Source organism: Mastigoproctus giganteus, chromosome 4 (assembly GCF_048544385.1).
Source record: "Mastigoproctus giganteus isolate SK-2022 chromosome 4, ASM4854438v1, whole genome shotgun sequence".
Lineage (NCBI taxonomy): Eukaryota > Metazoa > Arthropoda > Arachnida > Uropygi > Thelyphonidae > Mastigoproctus > Mastigoproctus giganteus.
Genome location: NC_143578.1, coordinates 230,444,791 through 230,466,800, shown reverse-complemented (window position 1 = coordinate 230,466,800; position 22,010 = coordinate 230,444,791). Strand labels below are relative to the sequence as shown.

The window sequence follows — 22,010 nt, the reverse complement described above, 5'->3', positions numbered from 1 at the left end:
ACTTCAAGATTTGAAAATCTAGCCACCTTATGTGTATATTTATGTAAGCAAAAATGTAAAAACAAAGAAAGGTACACAAGTTTTTCTTTCTTTATTTGAACTTCTTTTTACCTTTAGAAAAACAATGCATTGATTTTTTTTTTCTTCTTTCTTTTCTTTTTTTTTTTTTTAGGAACTTGGGAAAAATGATAAAAATGGTACATGGAGAAATTTATAAACTTATACATTCTTTCAACCCCTGCAAGCTATGTGTCTCTCTCCATATATATATATATATATATAATTAAAAAAAAAAAAAACTTTTTGTAACACATACCATTTACTTATTAAAAGTTGAACCATCAGTCACTGTTTTGCCTTCAAAATGCAGCAATGGCTGCTACACAAAATTTTACAGGTAACTACAAGGCTGAATGTTTCTGTACAAAATCGTTGCCATTTTTATTTGCAAATTGTTCTACTTCACTTACAATAGCTCTACTCTTAAAATCAGTAGGCTGCAAAAGTACCACTATTTACAAGACAATGTCAGTTTATTTTTTGCACCTTTGTCAAGGCAATAATAATGTGCACGGCTCTAAACTCCATTAAGATTCAGAGGAAATGTTGACATAAGTTCCAGAGTAAAATACATGAGTATCTCTATGAAAAATAAGTTCAAAATACTTCATATACTATGAATAAACCGGGGAGAGAAAAAAAAAAAAAAAAAAAAAAACATTTTGTAAAATACTTCCAGCCATATGTGATATAGGTTAATCCATTAAAAAAAAAAAAAAAAAAAAAACTGCAAGCATAACAAAAAAAAAAAAAAAAAAAACCACTAAAAACAAACTATACAGTATCAACAGAAACTAACTTACACTTAATGGGTTTTTAGAATTAAATGGACTGATAAGTGAATTTTTTTTTTTTTTTTTAGGACGGTTTTAGAAAACCCACACAGAATTAGAATTTGGAATAAAGAGAAAAAAAAATTTTGATACCAGCATATGAAAATATACGGTTTAAGGCTAAAATACAAGGGCATTATAATGTATACCATTTGTGCATATAAAAAATTCAACTATCATCACAATATTATTTTAATTTTAATGATTAAAGAATTTCAACACTAATTTCTCAATATTTTTCTGTTGATTTCATGAATTAAAAACTTAAATAACTGTAAATATTTGAAAACATTCTTAACACATAGGAAATTTTTTCTTCCATGTTGCAAGGATGTAGCAACCACAGATATACTTTGTGACTACTGAGATTAAATTATCATGGTGTTGATTCTCTATCATTTATTCTTCACTTGTTTCTTCCTTGGGGTGCATTATCAAGGAAGTGAAACTTAAATTGCTTTCTTTCTTTTTTCCATGCTTAAAATTATAAAAGAGATGATAACCAATTAAAAATTGGAATCCTAGCATATATCAGAGGATGGAAAAATAAAGCTGCAGGCAAAGTCAAGCACTTTTATACACCCTCTAATTGCTAGATATTTGGTACAAAACGTAAGGATTGCAAAGGTCCACAAGACTGTTCATGGAACTTGTGATGTATTCTCCAGCCACAGGATGAAAAGAAATGCTGCTCAACAGCAGAGAAGGAGAAAGGATAAGCCACTACTGGCAATATGGCACTGCACCAGGCATTTTGCCCACTGCTACAGAATACTATGAAGCTGCTTGCAATGGCACTGAATTGGGTAAGTTTGGAATGTGTCTACGACTAAGGGTATCTCCAATTAAAGTTGCTACCATGTCTCTGTCATTCTGCAAGGAAAAAATAAAACTCTATATCTTTAAAATTTTAACAAAAAATACACTATGAATCTTCAAGTTGAAGTTCATTTCTTTTTCACCTACGAAAATTTTTTAAACAAATAACCAAAACATTAGTAATCTAACATTAATTTCAAGTTTTGCTTTTCCATCTTCAAAATCTCACAAAATTTTATACCAAAATATAATATTAATAAATAGTATAAATATACGTATTAATAAATAAGATGGCTACCGGGTTGTGGAAGGTATAGTATTTTACCATATAAGAAATCAATCCAAATAATTATATTATGTAGTAGAAAAAAAAAATAGTAAGAGTTAAGAGCACCTACATGAGGCAGAATCTAGGAGGTGGAGGTGAACTCCTAGATTTTGAACCTCTGCCATGTTTTAGCACAAGTTCTTTCCCCTAATATAAATAATATAATAGAGTATGTCATATTAGTTAGTATATTGTATCTATAACTTGTGTATTATACAGTTCATCCTATTTAGCTGTATGGAAACCCAAGCCCAAGACAGACCATGTGTGAAAAAAAATTCCTTCCATCTTGATAGGATTCAAACTTGCTCCTTTTCCAAGCAGAGTGGAACTAATGTTCAGTAGCCACCTCACACAAGATACATACAGACCTATATGTATCTTGTGTGCATGAGGATGATAATAATCAATGTCATACTTGAAAGGCTGAAATTATTTTTTAATTCAATTCTAACCCTCACTTGTCTGAAACTTTCATGCACCCCCCCCCTAACAAAACTTGAATGTGGATGCCATTGATATTTTAAAATATTTTTGTCTTTAAAATAAATAAGACTAGTTGCACAGTACACTGATATCAACAGGTTCTGTAAGTATAGGTACTGCACTCACCAAGCATTGCATAATTACAATGCAAGATGAGTATTTTAAGAGCATGAGGGATGAATGGATGTAGAGAATTAATTTTAATTTCTTAAAATTTAAACAATTTTTTCAATAGCACTGTCAATTTTCATCAAAACTAATTTTGGATAAAACAGAGCATATTGCTTTGTAAAGATATATAATATGCACTTAAAAAATTTGTGTAAATTGTGCAACAATAAACTTCCATAATTTAATTCTCATTAAACTGTTTTTCTCTTGAAAACAACTGACTTTATTAGGGTATTATTTTCTGTGTAGAAAGCAAAGTAGAAAATCTATATGATGCACTGCCAGAATAAAATTTGAATGAAATATTGTAATTTCAGTTAAATTCAGTCATTACGATATAATATAGAAATCAGCAAATTTAACTATATTCAGATAACGTACAAATAAGCTTGTACAATTTATACGAGTATAGTTTATATAATTTATTTGTATTTAAAATATTCTACAATGTTTATAGAACTGAATTAAGCAATATGCCAATTCTGAAACAGCACCACCACTAAAAGAAACAAATAATTAACAGAAATCCTAATGCAAAAAGAAAATATATGAATTAAACATACATTCAATATTAACTGAAAATAGTCGACATTTCATTATTCTTGTTTCACTAATCTGTTTCCAAAATTTTACACAGAAAATAGTTAATTTATTGCATATTAAGTGTTAATAAATTAGCAACTGCTTCATTTTTCAAAACTAATTTGATGAATACAGAAACTTAATTCAAATAAAATCCTACTGTTTAAGTATCTTTAAGTAATCATTCACACTTGTGCAAGGTATGAATAATTGAATAAACAGTAATAAAGGCAATTTACTAGAGGGCAAGATTATGAAAAATAAATGAACTACACACACACAGCAGAATTTTCAAAATATCAAAAAAAAAAAAAAAAAAAAAAATTCAAGCATTTAAGATGAACAAATATGAAGGGGTTCTGCGGGTAAGTACATATCATATAAAAGGTTAGCCTTACTTTAAAGCAACAGAAAATCATGAACAAAATGAACTTTGGTAAGTCATACTAAGATCCAAATGCAAAAAAAGTAAGATAACATGACTAATTAAAAAAAAATAATAATAAATGATAATAATAATAATAAAAAAAAAAAAAAAAAAATATATATATATATATATATATAATTAATCTTATATAACTGCAAGAGCATTTATGGAATATATGTAAATTTAACTTTCATTTTCTGTGTTATTTAAAACAGTAAAAATAAGCAAAATTGAAAGGAACTGAAATTATAAAACCACATAAATCAATTATTTTGTAAGTTCATTAAACTATTAATAACCAGCCTACCTAAGCAATGAGAATTCTATATGTATATTAATTAAATTGGCAAATATTAAACAAATAACAACATATTTAAAATTAGAGCAATACTTTAAAACTAACTGTTTTGACTGATAAATATAAGATTATAAGTTTATCTTAATTTACATGTCTCAAAATACAGAGTATATACAAAATTATAATACTACAGCAAAGCATTACCACTGTAATATAACAATGCTTTAAAGCTATAAAGCACCAACAACTTAAAATTACTTTAAAGCTTTAAAGTAATAAAAAAAATCAACTAAAACAACTACTGAATCCTTTAGATGTAGCCAACAATATCAATTTGTTATATGGGAGAGAAAATTAAAAATAAATAATAAAAAAGATTCTAAGACATAAAAAGTAATTTAAACACAAAATTTAGAAGAGTAACCAAATTAAGAAAATATTAAGAAAAAATTCAGAAAACAATTTTAAAGAAGCTTTCAGGTATTTATTTTTTCAAAAATTGCAATATTTTATATGGGTTTTTTCGGATAAAAATATATGCAAAAATATTTTAATTTTTCACACACAATGGATCAATTAATATATGTTCATAATATATCTCAAATGAACACCATTTGCAAGCAAATTTTTAAATTTATTATTAATTAATGTTAATAGTTAAGATGGTTCTTAGTAAAGTTAATAGATGGTTCTAGTAAAGAAAATGAAGTTTTCTTTACTAGAACCATCTCCTAAAAATTCTTTTAAGAGGGTATTCTAGTAAAAAGAATAACTGTTATCCTGACCACTGAAAATGACATATGGCATCAATATGCCTTGTATTAGTTTAAAAACATTTATTAACCAATAAATTACATTTTTTCTTATACTATGAAAGTAATCTTCAAAGTTAATAAAAACTGCTAATTTTTGTATAGTCAAAATATCATACTGAAATTATGACATTTTTAAATACTGAAATACAAACAACTGTACTATAAGAATCAAGTTACTAATATTTTTTTTACATTTTTTCTTATACTATGAAAGTAATCTTCAAAGTTAATAAAAACTGCTAATTTTTGTATAGTCAAAATATCATACTGAAATTATGACATTTTTAAATACTGAAATACAAACAACTGTACTATAAGAATCAAGTTACTAATACATAACATTTAATAACCATATTATTACAGTATAATGAGCTGCCTTTTTCTGCAAGCTAGATATACATTTTCTGTAAACTGTTTAAATGAATGTTATGTATATGGGGGGGGGGGAGGGAAGATATTTTTGAGATTTTATTTACAATATACACAGCTTTTCCATTATTTATTGATATAAAATTATTTACTTGCTAATAGCCTGAATCATCTTTAATAAATTTCAATCCCCACCACCTGTCAAGAAATTTCTTCAAAGAATAAGTTCAGTTTAATATTTTCTAAATGCCACCACCCAAAAAAAATTAGAATGATCATATACAAAAATTATATACCTATTACAAATTACAAAATATACAGCAGATTTAAAAATTATGATCAGATCATTTTCAAAAATCATTAATTATATTAACTGCACTTCATTTAGTAATGTTTTATAATTAAATTTAACTAATTTTAAATAACAAGTGAAGAATTAGACATATTAAATGCATTATCATATAAAATAAGACTGACAATTCTTATATATCTTGGAAGATTATTGAGACAAAAATTCATTGCCATAAAATTAAATCTCTTATAATAAGAAAAGTACAAATGATGGCATCTGCATGTTACACAAAATAAAAAAAAAAAAAAAAAAAAGGAAAAAAGAAAGCAATATATAAGATTGTGTTAAAATAACCAGAAATCAAAATTGTCAAAATATGAATTCAGAGACTAAAAAGATCCCCCTCCCCCACCAAATCAATAAAAATGCTTTGTCTTCCAAGATGAGGGTGGGTATGTTTGCCCAATGAATATAAATCAAGTAGTTCAGTAGCAAAGAGATATGTAATATGATAGTGAATATTAAAAAAAAAAAAGTCACAAGTGCAGTGAATATGCCCTTAAAAAAAAATAAAAGAGCACAAGCTTCTCCTTTGGAATACAGAATAACTTTAAGAAAATGGAAATATCAAGGCAACTCAACTCAAGGGAAGTGAAAAACTCTGAGTAGTGAGAGAAAGTCAGCCAAGAATTGAAACTATTTTGAGTTCTTTTATGGCAGAGGCAAACTATTTTGCCTCTGGCATAAAAGAAAAGGCAAAGCAACTTTTACTTCCCTGCATTCTTGGTATAAACTTGTTTAGTTTTAGAAATAGGGAGCGACATCAAAGACTGAAAATGAAATTTATATTTTAAAATAAATGCATAGTCAAATATAACAGCATTTGTAAGCCACTGAGGAGGGGACTGGAAGAATACCTAATATGTTTCAATATGCATTTATTTAAAATTTTATTTGTATCCCTTATGTGGCTACCTATTTCCAAAATTAAATAAGTTTACAACAAAAATGCAAAGATGTCTTTCTTTCTTTAAATAAATTTAAATCACTTGTTTTTCATGCCTTTTAATGACCATATCAGTAGAAAATCATTTTCATGGAAATAAGTATAAAGAATTCGTCATGTGTAAAGCATGTATTTACATAGAATAACATAACTTTTCCACTTCTTTTTATTTTTCTATGCCTGCAAAAAGACAAAGTAATTTTAGATGGTTTTTTGGTTCATGTACTGGTAGTCAACTTTTAATAATCAACAAGTTGTCAGTGTTGATGTACTTTAAAATAAATGAAGCTCTTCCCAAGAGGAGTATTTAGTTAAAAGAAATGCCGCCAACTAATATCTATATATTAGTTGTATAGAGTAGAAATGCAGAAACCAGCTGCATGTGATAGATAAGAATTTATAATGAACAACAGAACTTTAAATATATATTTTTTTTTGCCTGTGAAAAAAAGTATTTTTTCATGTTTTTAGTTTTCAGGCATACACAGTCAATCTTCGATCATCAAGATGCTATATACTGAGCTATTTTAGGTAAACAGTACATCTTAAAAACTGATATATTTTTCTTTATTTAAAAGAAGGAAATCACTGCACTAACAGCCTTCCCAGTTGGGATAATATTAGACAGATGAGAATTATAGAATAAAAACAATTTTTTTTTTAACCCAACTAACTGCATTTTATTAATTGATGTATGTGTAAACCTTAATTGATGTAAACCTAGGGCAAAATAAAATTTTAAATGAAAGCACATTTCCATTTTCCAAAAGTGCACAAACTTGATTTATTTTTATGAATAAGAGTGTCATTACTTCTGAACAATATTGTCATCTTTGTCTTAGAGGAAGAAAGTAATGACTAGTATTTTGGATTAAACTGCTCACTTGAATCCATTTATTATATTTGATTCAAATATGTAACTGACTAAGAATATAATACAAAAAACATAATTATCTTAAATTTTAAGATAATATCAAATCTGAGATGAAATGGAATTAAAAATATAATGCACACATAGATAATAAACAAACAAAATATATTACAGAACCAAAGATATAAAATCTTGAATTATAAGGATTTAAAAAAAAAATTATATCAAAAATGAGCCTCATAACTTATATTAATCCATGCAAACAAGGGAATATATTTTTTAACATTAAAAACATTAAATAAATTATGTTTTAATGTAAGCCATGATTATTTAATCTAATATTACTCTATATTGAATTAGATTTTATGGCAAATATATATAATATAGAGTGATAGAAGATAACAAATAAGAAAAAAATATTTAAAAAACTGACAAAATAAGGATGTTTCCACATAACTTACAATGGCCAGAATTGCAAGCAAAACAGAAAAGGGTGTCTTTTCACACACACACACACACACACACACAGTAAATTTGAGACCAGAAAAAAACTTGACTGTAGCATATTTTAGAAGGCATAATATATTCTCTCCTGGAAACTAATATCTTGAGGACAAAGCTGAATATCAGTGTCAAAATAAACAATGTTTTGTATGATTATCTTCAAATTTTATTTTACTAAATTATTTCTAAAATGTTCATTGTAAACAAGTTGAGTTTGTCATTGTAAATTCTACAACAAATCCCCATCAGTATAAAATCATTTGGGTGAAAAAGAGTGGGTGTTTGCTCAGAGTTTTAGTATCTTTAAAGGGCAATTTCATGATTGGTTGGATAATTAAAAAAATTGTTACAACAAAAGAAAGTGTACTGCAAAAATCAATGCAGCAAATGAAAAAATACATCAAGTTATTCTGTAAGAACCCATCAAATGGCAAGAAATTTTGGCACTAATTTCATGCTGCAAAAAAATTTACTGAAATCTTTAAAATAAAAATAAGGATGTCAGATGCTACCTGAACACATCTGCATAATTTTATTTTAGGTAACAATCTAAACGAATCACATGGAACTTCAATGTATGCTCCCTTATTCAAGATTGTACCATGTGACAAAGTACATAAAAAATATATATAATAAATAAATAAAATTCTTTGTTAGACATAAGTGTCATTTGTTTTGTAGCAGAAGAGATGGCTCAACATTTTTGGGATATGATGAATCAGATTGTTTCTACTCCATTTGACTGAAACTTGATTTTCTGGATCATAATGGCAAAGCCATGTTGATCATAATGGCAAAGCCACTGGTCACTGTGCGCAAATGAGAAATCCTTGACATCATTCAAACAATATTTGAATGTCTTCACACGTTTCAGAATGTTTTGACATAGGTGTCAAACTGCTGGAATTCAGCAAGCACAAAATCTCAATGTTTCAGTGTTCTTTCACAAACCATGAGTACTGCCATACAAGATGGGTATTTCTTTACTTACTGAACAAATTATTATTTGTGTCTTCGGTCACACTTTCCTGGAATTGCAATTTGCTCCAAGAGTATTCCATCCTAATCTTCCTTGAAATGCTTGTGCCATATGTTGTATAAAAACTACATTTTGGTTATGTCAAATTGGCTGAACTTTTGGTAACAAAGATAAGGAAAGTGTAATGCATTATGCAAAAATTTCTGCATTAGGAATTTAATTGGTATTTCAACAATCCTGTGAATAATCATCAAGTGTCAGATCTCTCTAAAGCAAATTATGTCCTAACAAAAACTCTTGTCACTAGGTTTGATTTACAAACTGATATTTCGATTTTGAGAACATTTCTGCAACTTCATAAAAAAAATCACCTTTTGAAAGCAAAATGGATGAGAGTGAATTATCTAGCTATGTACTGTATTTAATGTATTTATCATATATTGTACATAGCACACTATTTAAAGTACATTGTTGGTTATATATATTATTATCCATATGATGAAAGTGCAGATTACCAACAGTATCTGCTGTTAGAAAAATGTGATTAGGGGTAGAACAGTTTAATTAATTTATAGTCAAGAGGGACTGTTTGCTATACTTTCTGAAGCCATTTCATATTTCCAGTGATGAATAAAGCAGCTTTTTCATAATTTTATTGCAGCTGTATAAGGGGCAAAGAGTTGCCATTAAGTTAGTCACACTGCAATTTGTTTGACATGAAAGGGGACCAAAGTTAACCAGCTATAAGCATGAGTTAGAAAAAGTGTTACTTCTACGACTGTTTATTTCTATTTATTTTATACAGCAATAACAGTTCTCTATATATACAATTCCAAAGCTATTGTGTAAGTTGTTGTTGTGTAACAATTACAGTTTCTACTTATTATAGCAAATATTTTTCTAAGCAAAAACATTCTTATAATTATACAAAACATATATTTGTACACACACAAACACAATGACTGTACATGTTGTTTACATATTAAGGTAAAAATCAATTTTTTCCATGTTTGTTTTCATTTGCAAGGTTTTTTGTTTTGAAAAACTAACAGTGATTTTCAGGTTTACATTCCTGTGCACGGAAAATATAGAAAATTATACATCTAAAAATAAGTTTCAGTTTGTTGTTGTGTGTTTGCTAATGCACAAGAATTATTACACCACATATACAGAATGGACATACAGGCATGTACTAGAGGTATATACAATCATGACAATTTACCAAACACTCTTCAATAACTTGAATAGGTGTCCTTCACTGGGGGTGGGGGAATTCTCTCTCTCTCTCTCTCCTGAAGTACTATTTGACTGTGGGTCACACAGAGTTGGAGGAATTTACATGACAGAGAGAACAGAACCACAAGAACATTGCCGTATTTTTCAGTCACACAGGAAAAAACACATTTCTGTTGCTCAGTTGAACAAGAGCAACTGAAATGCGGGTACTACTGTATTCTCAAGTTAACCATTTAGTCAGTTCAGCACTATTGTACCAAATAAGTTATGTTCATCTATCAACGTTAATCTACACTGACTGACCACTGAATTATGCCCACCCTTATGAAAACTGAATGTGATCCGTTGACCACGTGAAGTATGAGAGTGCACAGTTGGTCGACCTATGTAGCATAGATAAGGTGTCAGTGGTTCAGTAGGTAGTAAAATTCCAAGCATGATGGGTAAAAGGATTTATCAGACTTTGATAAAGGACAGATTGTGGGTGCTCGACAAGCTGGTGCCTCGATTTTCCAAATGGCTGAACTGGCAGGGTGTTCAAGAGCTGCAGTGGTTAAAGTGTAATAGGACTGGCGTCCAAATGGTCAAACAATGACCCAAAGGCAAAACTGCAAAGGTCAGCAGAAGGTTGATGTTAGATGTGAGTGCTGGGTCCAACAACTTGTACAGGCGCAGCACTGTTGACGGGTTGACTACCTGATACAACATGGGCCAACTCGGAACAATACCTGGCTTGACCATGCATCGGACGCATGGGCTATACCAGCAGATGACTCTTACAGAATCCTCTCCTAACTAAGGTTCATCGGCGTAAAAGACTCGCCTGATGCAGAGAGCATGCAAGTTGGACATTAGAAGACTGGAAGAAGGTGTGCTGGTCAGATGAGTCACGTTATTTACTCCACACCATGGATGGTCATGTACGGATTTGGTGTCAACAACATGAGGTTCTTGATCCATCATGCATGGTATCAAAAGTGCAGGCTGGTGAATGTGGTTGTATGGTGTGGGGCATGTTTCACTGGCAGGAACCTGGACCCCCCGGTGCATGTGGAACAACGTATCAGTGGCCTCCACTATTGTCAACTGCTTGCTGACTATATACACTCTGCTATGTTACACTTTTTCCTGAATGGCAATGGTGGCTTCCAAGATGACAATGCACCGAGCCATCGAACACTTGTTTGTGCAGGAATGGTTTGAGGAACAGTTCTGACTTCCAGCATATCGATTGGCCACCAGACTTCCCCCCGATAACAATCTCAAAGAGCACTTGTGGGACACTATGGAAAGGCATATCAGGCATCTGAATACACCAATGACCTCCATAGCTGACCGCATTACACACAGCTTGGTTGGCCATACCTCCCGAACGCTTCTGACATCTCATTGAATCAATGCCACGTGGGATAGCTGCTGTATTGCAGGCAAAAGGAGGACCTACAAAGTATTAGGTAGGTGGTCATAATTCAGTGATTACTCAGTGTATATTTTTACACCAGTACAAGGGTTTGAAATAGAGCCTGAAATATACTGCTTTTAAATCAAATCAATGTAAATTCTAGATCAAATCTTGTGTGCACTGCACTCAGTTTGAAATAATAAGTCATCCTTGGTTGGCTGTGTCCATGTGGTAGCATATATATTTGAATTCCAAATGCATAGACAGATCACTGTTAACCTGAAACACCACAACAATGAAGTTATCTAAATCTTGCTTCAGTGAGGCTGAACAACAGGAGTTGGAAAGACATGTGACTTAAAACTAAACAAAACATAAAACACAGATAGTAAAATTCTAAACTAATAAATCAGCAGTTTTAATACAGAACATGTTTTTATTACACTTGATTCAGTACTTGTATTTGTATAAGAATAACTTTTACTCTCTATGTAAAAAAAAAAAAAAAAAAAAATCACATGCTAAAAGAATAACAGAAGTTAGTAAAGTGATAACCAAATCAAAATACAAGAGCAAAATGTATAATTAATAGCAACAATTTCTGTTAAATTTCTGAAAGAGAAATTTAATTAATTAAAGAGAAAAGTATATAAAACTAATTTTTAAGATAAATCATATTTATTTAAAATTATTTTGTCTTCAGTATTAACTTTAAACAATCTTTGCATCACCTTCTTTGTTGAATTTAGCACCAAGCATTTGTTCTCTTTTCTTGTAACTGTGGGATGTATTTAAAAATGCAGAAAGTCAGCATTTTTAAATGCATATCTATTTAGTTAGGGGTGTCAGTGCTCTACTCTACTGGAAGAATTTTCTGTCTGCTTTCTTGTTCACATAATCTGCATGTGACCTATTACTAGGATAGAGATTTTATGGACAAGTGCACTATACATTAAATCCATCTGTGTGCCTAGCTTTTGGTGTTAACATTGTTCAAAAAAAAAAAAAAAAAAAAGAAGAATGCTTCACTATGTTAATCTTTAGTACAAATATAACCAAGTATGGGTGGGGGATGAGAAATGCAAGCCCAATTTGTGGATCTTCCACAGAAGTAAAAGGTGAAAAGTATATTAAGAAAATTAATTTACTTAATTGATGAGCAGCCAAAAGAAATAAGAGCAAATACTATAATATTGATGTTACACTATGCAAATGCACCAAGAAAAAAGAAATGTGCAGGACAATTCAGATATGAATGTTCTTATTCATGACATTCAGTAAACAGCTTCCATCATTGACCTCCCTGGAATTTACCATGTGGAACTCTGGATGGGTGGAGTGACTTAGATGCGATCCAGTTTAAGAATCATACTTGGTTTATAAGTATGTCATATGCAATCCACAAATGGCTGGCTAGTAGTGATGTCACAACCATGTTGCTGTTACTGGGATAGTTCTGCACTGTTTGTTTTTTTTAGCAGTATTTACCTAAAGAATACCTATTGTTGGGGGGCTTTCCCCCTCTTATGTATCATTACCAAGAGTATAAAAACACAGTGCAGTTTCCTCTCACAACAATTAAGTCAGCAGTGACACCAATTTTGAACTGCATCCCCAATACAACTATGGTTCTCAGCCTCTAATCTAGCCAGCCAAGTAAACTTTGCAGTTAGGTAAGGTTAGTTGTTCACCAAATAGCTCATTAATTTATGTTCCTATTCTCTGAACTGCAATTTCTTTTTTCTAAGAGCTTGCACTTTTTCAATTACATCATATGAATTACTTTTGCTTTTATTACTGTCAATGAAAGTAAATTAATTTTCTCAATAAGAGGTGAATTAAAGTTAAGATCTAATTATATTTCACAAATATGTTAATGAATAACATGTATTTGTTGTTTGAGGTACCTCCATACTAGCAGCATTACAAGTGATAGTGAATATGACATAACAAACTTGCATTATTTTCCTTTTAAGAGCAGTGATTAATATTAGATTTTCATATCTGAAAATTTCTCCCATCAATATTCACCGAAAAATCAGAAATGTACACAAAAGAGCCAGTGGATGCAAAAAATGTACATGATTGGGGAAAAGGTTATGGCAGAGATGACAGAAAATGGAAAAACTTTGTTAGGCACATGTGCTCTATGAATACAGTTTTGCACAAAGACTTCAAAATTGAACAAATTTCAGCTGGATAGGTCTCCAGAACAGAAAGATAACTCATTTCAATATGTACCAAGAAAACTGTAAATGTATACAAAAGAGCTAGTGGATGCAAAAAATGTACAGGGAAAGAAAAATTTATATGAGGTGCTGGGATGGATTGCGGTGCTTCTCCACAACTATTACTATGGATGAAATATTCGACTGTTTAGATTGAAACCATGTGCCATTCTGCTCAATGCATGTACACATGTCAAATTCACTGCAGCTGAAGGAATTTCATGTTGCAAGTGCAGAGAATATGGTGACAAGCAATTTTCTGGGAAGATGAAGGTATCATCCTCACACACTATACTCCTAGTGACACCAAAGTTAAGGAAAACAACTATCTGGAAATTTTGAAGGAGAATTTCTTCCCAGCTCTTAACCATAATGCTCCTCCTCATAATGCTGTCCAGGTACAAGAATTTTTTCAGGGAAAACAATGTGAACTCATCCACCTTCTATACTCACTGTATAGAATGTGTGGAATGAATGAGTTCAGACAGATGTATGCAGCTGTTGAGCCTGTGGTAAATAGCACTGGCATCTGGTGCTATTTACCACAGACTAAACACAACCCTAAAGAATGCTTAACCATAGCTTTCACAGCTAGGAAAAAATTGCAACAAATGTCTGAAAATTCTTGGGAGATTATGTTGAAAAATGATGCAAACATTGTTCCTTTATCATGAATCATTTCTTGAATAAATAAGGACCTCAAAACCACACCTACAACATAATAGAGACAAAGAGGGATTTGTATGGCCTCCCAGTTTAATATATTTTAGTACATTTATATTAAAGATTTTTTTATTCTCAAATCAAGTGTAATATTTTCTTTTCAAATTGTTAATAGCTTCATTCCAATATGCTTCTGTGATTAATTATCTTATTACTAAATAACTACTAATTAACACTAAATAATTAAGTAATATAAAAGTGCATACCTCAAAATGTAATATTAATTCATCCTTTTGGAATACTTATTTCATTCCTCTTGGATTTTTACCAATAACTAAAATGCAACACATTTCAATATAATTTTAAAAACTCAATATTTAAAGAATTTGTATTTGCCAAATTACAAATATGCCATTTTAAAGAACACAGCATACTATTATTTAATAATTATTTTTAAGAGATCACATCCCGAGGTGGCCTCCATCTCTGCATGTTTCTTAGGAACAGTATAGCATCTCCAAAGGAATCCAGCCATTTCTTCACAAATTCTTTCCTGCAGCTCTTCAGCAGTGAGTAGGCAATGAGAATACAACTTTCTTTTTAAAGTGTCCCCATAAAAAAATCATATGCTGACAAGTCAGAGAACCTTGGAGGCCAAAAAATGTCACCATTCCTGAAGATGCTGACACAGTTATGATAAAGTCACACCATCTTGTTGAAACCTAGTAAATAGTTCAGTCAAAAGAGTTGTGATCATGTTAATCACAGTTGTTTCCCTTCTATTATCATCTTCAAAAAAATATGGGCAGATAATGCTGTGAGATGAAACTTTTTTTTAAAAAAAATGTTATCTGGTCCCTGTGCAATGATTGTTGATGGAACTAGCATGGGTTTCTTCCAATAACAAAAGTCCCCCCCCCCCACAAAACTGTTTAGATGAAAGTTTGATGAAGCTCACATCCACAGGCTGTGAATAGTCTTCATTATGATCCAGTCATGAGTTGGCATTTCTTGACAAAAAATTTATGGGTAACGAGATTGAGATTTTAATTTTTGCAGTATCTGTACCTTGTAAGGATGGAAATTTAAGTCCTGAAACAATATTTTTCATACATTCCTATTGAATCAAGAATAGGATCAAGAACTGTGCATGCTGATGAGAATACGTTGGACTTTGCATGAGAGCAGTCCTGAAGAAATGATGTTTTCTAGTGTAAGTGCACTTTTTATTCCACCTGGAGACCTCTTTTTGAAAGCAGAACCAGCTTTTTTTAAAAAAGTACACACTCATGTTTTAATGGCATGAAAATGGTACAGGATCTCAATGATTAAAATGAATGAGAAATAAACATTGGGTGGGACTCATAACTGTCTGTTTTTATAAAAATGCCTTGATGGCGAAAGCACATTGTGCACAACTCCACTGTTCCTTAGTTACTAAACAATGTGGTGAAGATTATGTTGGGTGATATAATTCTCACCACACCATTGGTACCTAGAAAACCAGTTTTTAAAATCAGTCATTTTCCTGTCCCACCTGTACACGTTGACACACAGATCTAATTTAATAAAATAAGAAGACAGCAACATGCAGCTCACATTTTTGTAATGCACTTTACTTATATTTTCTCCTGGATTTTAATAACAACTGAAATAAGTCATATATTTCACATTTATGCTATGGTTAATATAAGAAATTAGTAATAATTCATTAATACAAGGGATGAGCATTTAATTTGCAGATTAGTACAGGATTTTATCTTAATTGCCACCATCTGAATCTTCCGTGGATTTCTCCTTCTCCAAATACTCTCCCTTTAACTTTACACAATTTAACATTAAATGTGTGGGTACTGTTGTAACAGACATTTAATGCTTCTTCAGGTCATTTTTCGAAAAACTGCAAAATGCTTCTGTTGAATGTGAAAAGCTTGCCTTTCAGAGCTTTCTTCAGAAGTGGAAACAGGAAGAAATCACATGAGGTTAAGTCCAGTGAATAAGGGGGATGTGGCAGAACCTTGGCACCTAAGGCAGTGATCACTGCCTGCACAATATTAACGTATGGGGCCTAGCATTGTCTTGATGGAGAAAACACCTCACAACGGAAGGTTCGGCCACGCTGGGACATGGCCTTCCCACCAAGACCTCCCGTGGTGGGAGTGGAGATGCCATCCCTACCGCGAGGCCAAATGGTCGTTCTGAGTCTTTGCCATTTGGAGAATTGTTTTGTACTTTATACTAAATGTTATAGATATATAACATTACTAAACTCAAATTATATGCTTAGTGCAAGACAATGCCGAGAACTAGATGTATATGGGCGGGAGCCCAGGTGGCATCTGGGATAAAGGCTCCTTCAAATGACACACGACACTGGAATATGGCGGTCCTACCAAGATGCTCATTACCATGTGCTTCATTCATCTCTTTAACTGTTTCCGATGCATTTAAGCCCTGCCTGCCTGACACAATAACAAATCACATATCACTGTTCAATCTGTCATTCAAACTGTCAATATGACTGACATGCGACTCCTTCAAAACAATCATCAGTGACATGCGACTAAAAAAACCCTCTTTCTGCAACGCTAGCTCGACACACACACACACACACACACACACACACACACACACACACACACACACACACACACACACACACACACACACACACACACACACACACACACACAGTCTGCTCAGTAGCAACCAGGGAGAGCATCTCCAGCAGCTGTTATGAAAAGTTTGTGCAGTAAACAAAATCTTGCACCAGTCTATGAATTAAATGACCACAGTCAGTTCTGCTATAATGTGCACTTTTGCAACATGAATTTGCTCCAACACGACTGATATATCAGAGAACAATGCGAGTATAATATGATGTATAACACCAGGCGAACTCAAAACCTGGCACCAAGCTGAATGCAGCAACCTGCGCAGCAATACATACAAGTTTAAGAAGCTTAAAAAATGTCAAATGTGTGAGAGCTATATTTCACATTTACTGTAGTTGTATGGTTGGAGACACTGTTGTCATTTGCTGTATTCACAAGATAACAGGTGATACTAAAGGCAAACTCATGTTTTCACAAGCTCACATTTTTCTGTTCGAACAGAAATTTTGTGAAGTGTGATAGCGTGAGCAGGAGTACATTTCTGGAGGTCACTATCATAAAACAATAAAAACAATTTGCAGTTCCCAGTTTATTGGGCTTTTCAGTGCAATCTAATTATAAATGGGTAGTAAACTCAACCTTACTGCATTTGCGATAATACTGATAGCTGGAATTCTGTGGGTTTTTACATTATTATGGTGAAATGTGTTTCCCCTTCCATGAAATCTTCAATCATATAAAAAACATAAATAAATATTTTCAGAATCTTCTCTTCTTTCCTATTTTTTAAGCTTCATAAACTTGTCTCACTTGTGCAATTTGTGCGTTCTGTGTTCGTTGTTATTGACTGCTTATTTTTTTACTGTTTTAAATTTTACAATCTATAAAAAAAAAAAAAAAGAACGTCAGTGAACAGAAATATCAATCAAGCAAACTTCATATCTTGTCAAGGTAAAGTGCTATATTTATTGTAATATTTGTTTATTTGTTAGAAATTTAAGATGTTTACACCTGTGTTCCTGTATTAGCAATTTTATTGGGTTTCCAACTTTTTTTAATGTTTTACTTGCCAGACTGAACAATTTTTTTTTGAGTCCTCTGTCCCATCCCTATTTTTCCCACAAGCCCTGCTGTTTTTAATGTGTGAAAAACCATAACACGGAGATTTCTAGGAACACATGTACCGCATTATAGCAGAACTGACTATTTAAGCAGTGTGTGCATATCAAAGATCTTTTTCCCTCCGTATAAACAGAGGGAAAAAGATCTTTGATATGCACACACTGCTTAAACTAGGAACGTTTTTCTTTTCCTTTGCATCTGTATATTCACTCCTCATCAGCACATGGTAACAAAAATGATATCCAGTGTTTCAGCTATATATGAAAACGAAATAATTATTGCCAGATTTCTGTTTGATTTTAATGAAATTTGGAATGGCCTGACAAATCTAAAAGAACTAAATATAAAATTTCATGAAAATTTCTTCCACTGAAAGTTAGATGTGGATGGATGGGTGTGTGGACAAACAGGGCGGAAAAAAACAGGCACCTTATGCATATATGTGAACATGCCTTTAAAAAGGTAATCAGTTAAACAACTGAACCCAGAATATGTTAACAACACTTATCCATTTATATAAAACAAAATACTGTGTTAAAAATTGTTTTATTATTTTTTAAGAAACTTTACAAAAACTAAGATAATAAATATATACACAAAAAAAAAAAAAAAAAAAATTAACAGACTGAACTAAAGCTCACGTACAACTGTAACTACAGTTGTGTTCATACAGCATCAATAAGTATGTACATCTTGAATTTATCACAAAACTGGCAACAAAAATATATTCACCCAAAAAATAATATTATCCACATAGGTTTTCTCTAAATCAAAAACTTGATACACTTTATGTAATTTATTTTTTATTATTATTATTTTTTATATATTAACCACAAACATGAAAGATAGTAGAATTTCATCGTACTCTGGTTCCTATGTGGTTTGAAGACTGAGAAGACAGAAGATATTTGATGACACTGGACTTGAATCATGGGTTGTAGTTTTTGTAGATTGCATTTTGCAAGAAATAGATGTAACGGAAAGTTGTTGCAAAGAACAGAAGTAAAGGGAATAAAAGTTAGTTCTGTAAGTTTGGAGCTTGACAGGAATGAACGTTGACTTTAAGGCATATGTTTGGTTTGAGAGAGAGAAAGAGATGAGATGCAATTACAGATGTCAATTCAGAACAGTGCCTGTGGAAATATCTACAGAAAATGCAAACATAAATTGAATGGATGTATGATACAGGGTGGAAAATTTGTGAGAAATGGGCTTTAATTAATCTGCCCTCTTGGAGCTCAAATGAGGTTTTAGGGGCACTATCTCAGATGTAGATTCCATGGTAGGGCTGATCTGAGATTTGCACACAGACAGTAGCTTGTTTGTTATTTGGTTTTTAGAAGCATTAGCAACTAAAGCCATATTGCTCCGGGTATATGCAGTGGTCATTCCCTGACCTTTCTGCATCCTCCATATTTGGCGGCCATGGGCTCGAACCCCGGTCTAATCAAGAAGCGTGTGCTACGCACTGCTGCTCCTGCCCACCTGGCTACAGAGGTGCCACAGACAGTAGCTGTTCAGAAGAAAAGTAATGCAAAGAGTGAAAAAGAAACCCCATTTTTTTCCCTTGATAACAGGAAGCAATATTTGTGATGCTTAAGAGAGAGAGATTAGAAAGTTAGAGAACAGAGTCATCTATTATCCAGCGTGAGCAATGTTAAAGAAAAAAGGGTACCCAGCTGTAAAAAGCAAAGCCAAATGATGTTATTATTTCTAAGCTTGTTTAGAATATTTTTACTACAGTGAAATTCAAAAAGACAGCTGAAACCACTATAGTCGAACATCATTACAAAGATATTGTGTAGAACTATAACAAAAAAATTTGCTACTACACAGTATATACAGAGGGTGGACAAAATAATGGAAACACCTGATATGAAATTAGTAGCATATTTTGTAATGGCTGTATGATGTATTTATAAACACACACTTATGATTTTTTTTTTTTTTGTTTCTTGCAGTAGCACTATGAATAAAAGAAAGATGATAAAATCTGATGTTTATTTAGAGGTAATGTAAAAAGGTACATGAAAAAATGACCAACCTATCTAAATTTCAGAAGTAAAATTGCTGGTGCATATTTACTAGCGCATTGGCGACTAAAACTGCTGATTTGTTTAATGTATCGAGAGCAACTGTATTGAAAGTGATGTCTGCATTCACCAAGTATGGAAAAGTGGAAAAAAAAAATCCAATTGAAAGAATTGTAGCAGAAATCTGCAACTGACTGAGAGAGACCACCTGACACTGAAAAAGGTTGTAGCCCAAAAACAAATTTATTGCCCTCAAAAATAACTGCAGAATCGTTTGGTGAGAACTTTCGTAAAGCTGAAATTTATTGCAGTGCCACTATTGTCAAGCCATTCGTTACTAATGGTAATGCTAGAAAGAGGATGCAATGCCATAAGGAGTACAAAAACTGTACACTTGATTGGAAACGTGATCACATTTGGTGTATGCCAAACGAAGCACATCATCCTGACTGCCTTGTGCTAACCATCAAACATGGAGGAGGATCAACAATGGTTTGGGCAGCAAAAATTTAAGTATTCTTTAAATCCTACTATCATCCTGAATGGGCAAATTACTGCCACTGATTACCTTGACATTCTGAGTGACCAGGCTCATCCAATGGTGGTGCTAACATTGTTTCCCACAACCAATGCCATTATTCAAGATGATAAGGCTCCAATACACCCAGTCAGTTGTGTCCAATCTTGGTTTGAGGAGAATGAAATGTAGGCTATATTAAATGAGAAGCGTTAAAATTTGGTGCAGTGTTAATAAGAGTATCTAACTAAAACTTTCTCTTCAATACTGATGTTTTATCTTGTACAGACACTTCAAAAATTAACAAGGTTTTTTTCCCCTGTAAGATCAAAAACATTGGAAATTTCAGGAACAACTGCGTGAGTTTCATCCTTTTTCCATTGGATTTGGCATATTAGCAATCACTGATCAAATGCAAGTTGCTGATATATTGTAAGAGGTGGAGTTTTAGAGATTTCTCGATTACGTAGGGTAAGTGCAATGGAGTCTTTTGGGTCTACAATTTTATGTGGCTTATGGCAAATTTACAACTCTGAATTCAATGACAGTAACCATTTTTGTCAATCACACATCAATTTTTAACAAATGCTCAATGCTGTTTTGGATATTTTGGTGCCTAAAAGTATTTATTTTTAATTTTTGATAAAATACCACTGAAATTATAATATTAGTTTAGTCTTCCACTAAGTTCAATAGGCTTTTCTGCTAGTTATTATTAACTCGTCCATTTAATATAAGTTCTCCAGCTGAATCGTTGTTGTTGTTATTTTGGTTTTTAGGAACATTAGCAACTAAGGCCATATTGCTCCGGGGATATGCGGTGGTCACAGGCTCGAACCCCGGTCTAATCAAGAAGCGTGTGCTACGAACTGCTGCTCCTGCCCAACTGGCTACGGAGGCACTCTTCCAGGTGAACCAAAATGTTTAAATGTATTGTTTACCATTGGCAGCATTACAGCAAGAGAATTATTACTACTTATAATTCACTTAGTTTTATTACATTAAGATAACAAAGAAACAGGAAAAGAACTGTGTTATTTAGTACTAAGAAAACTTGCACTCTGGACTCAAAACACAGGACTTGAACATTAAAATGATTTAACAGATATGATTGAATACTACTTTTCGGCAAAAATGTCGTTTTGCATGGCTTTAAAATTAAATTCAGCAAACTAAGGACTAATCCCAATTAGGAAACCTTGCTATCTAAAGAGACCAGGCTGCCCTACTGGTTTCCCATATTTTAAACAAATAAAAGAACAGCCCTTTGTTAATATAATTTTCTTAGAAGTAATTCATTTACAAGTTTCAGTATCTATGAGTCAATGTCTGTGACTCATATACTGAGTTTTTT

The 22,010-nt window shown here is 32.1% G+C and overlaps 1 protein-coding gene across 2 annotated transcripts in view; it reads right to left on the bottom strand.

Annotated features, from left to right (window-relative positions):
* Window positions 1–1,152: 1,152 nt before the first annotated feature.
* The window catches only part of Madm (MLF1-adaptor molecule), a 144,006-nt gene continuing 123,148 nt past the window's right edge, over window positions 1,153–22,010 (bottom strand). The window contains exon 14 of one of the 2 annotated variants that reach the window (XM_090372093.1): window positions 1,153–1,766. In XM_090372093.1, the coding sequence (XP_090228219.1) occupies window positions 1,668–1,766 (99 nt within the window). In that variant the 3' untranslated portion in view covers window positions 1,153–1,667. The remainder of the gene's footprint in view (window positions 1,767–22,010) is intronic. The other variant, XM_090372092.1, reaches the window with a different exon arrangement.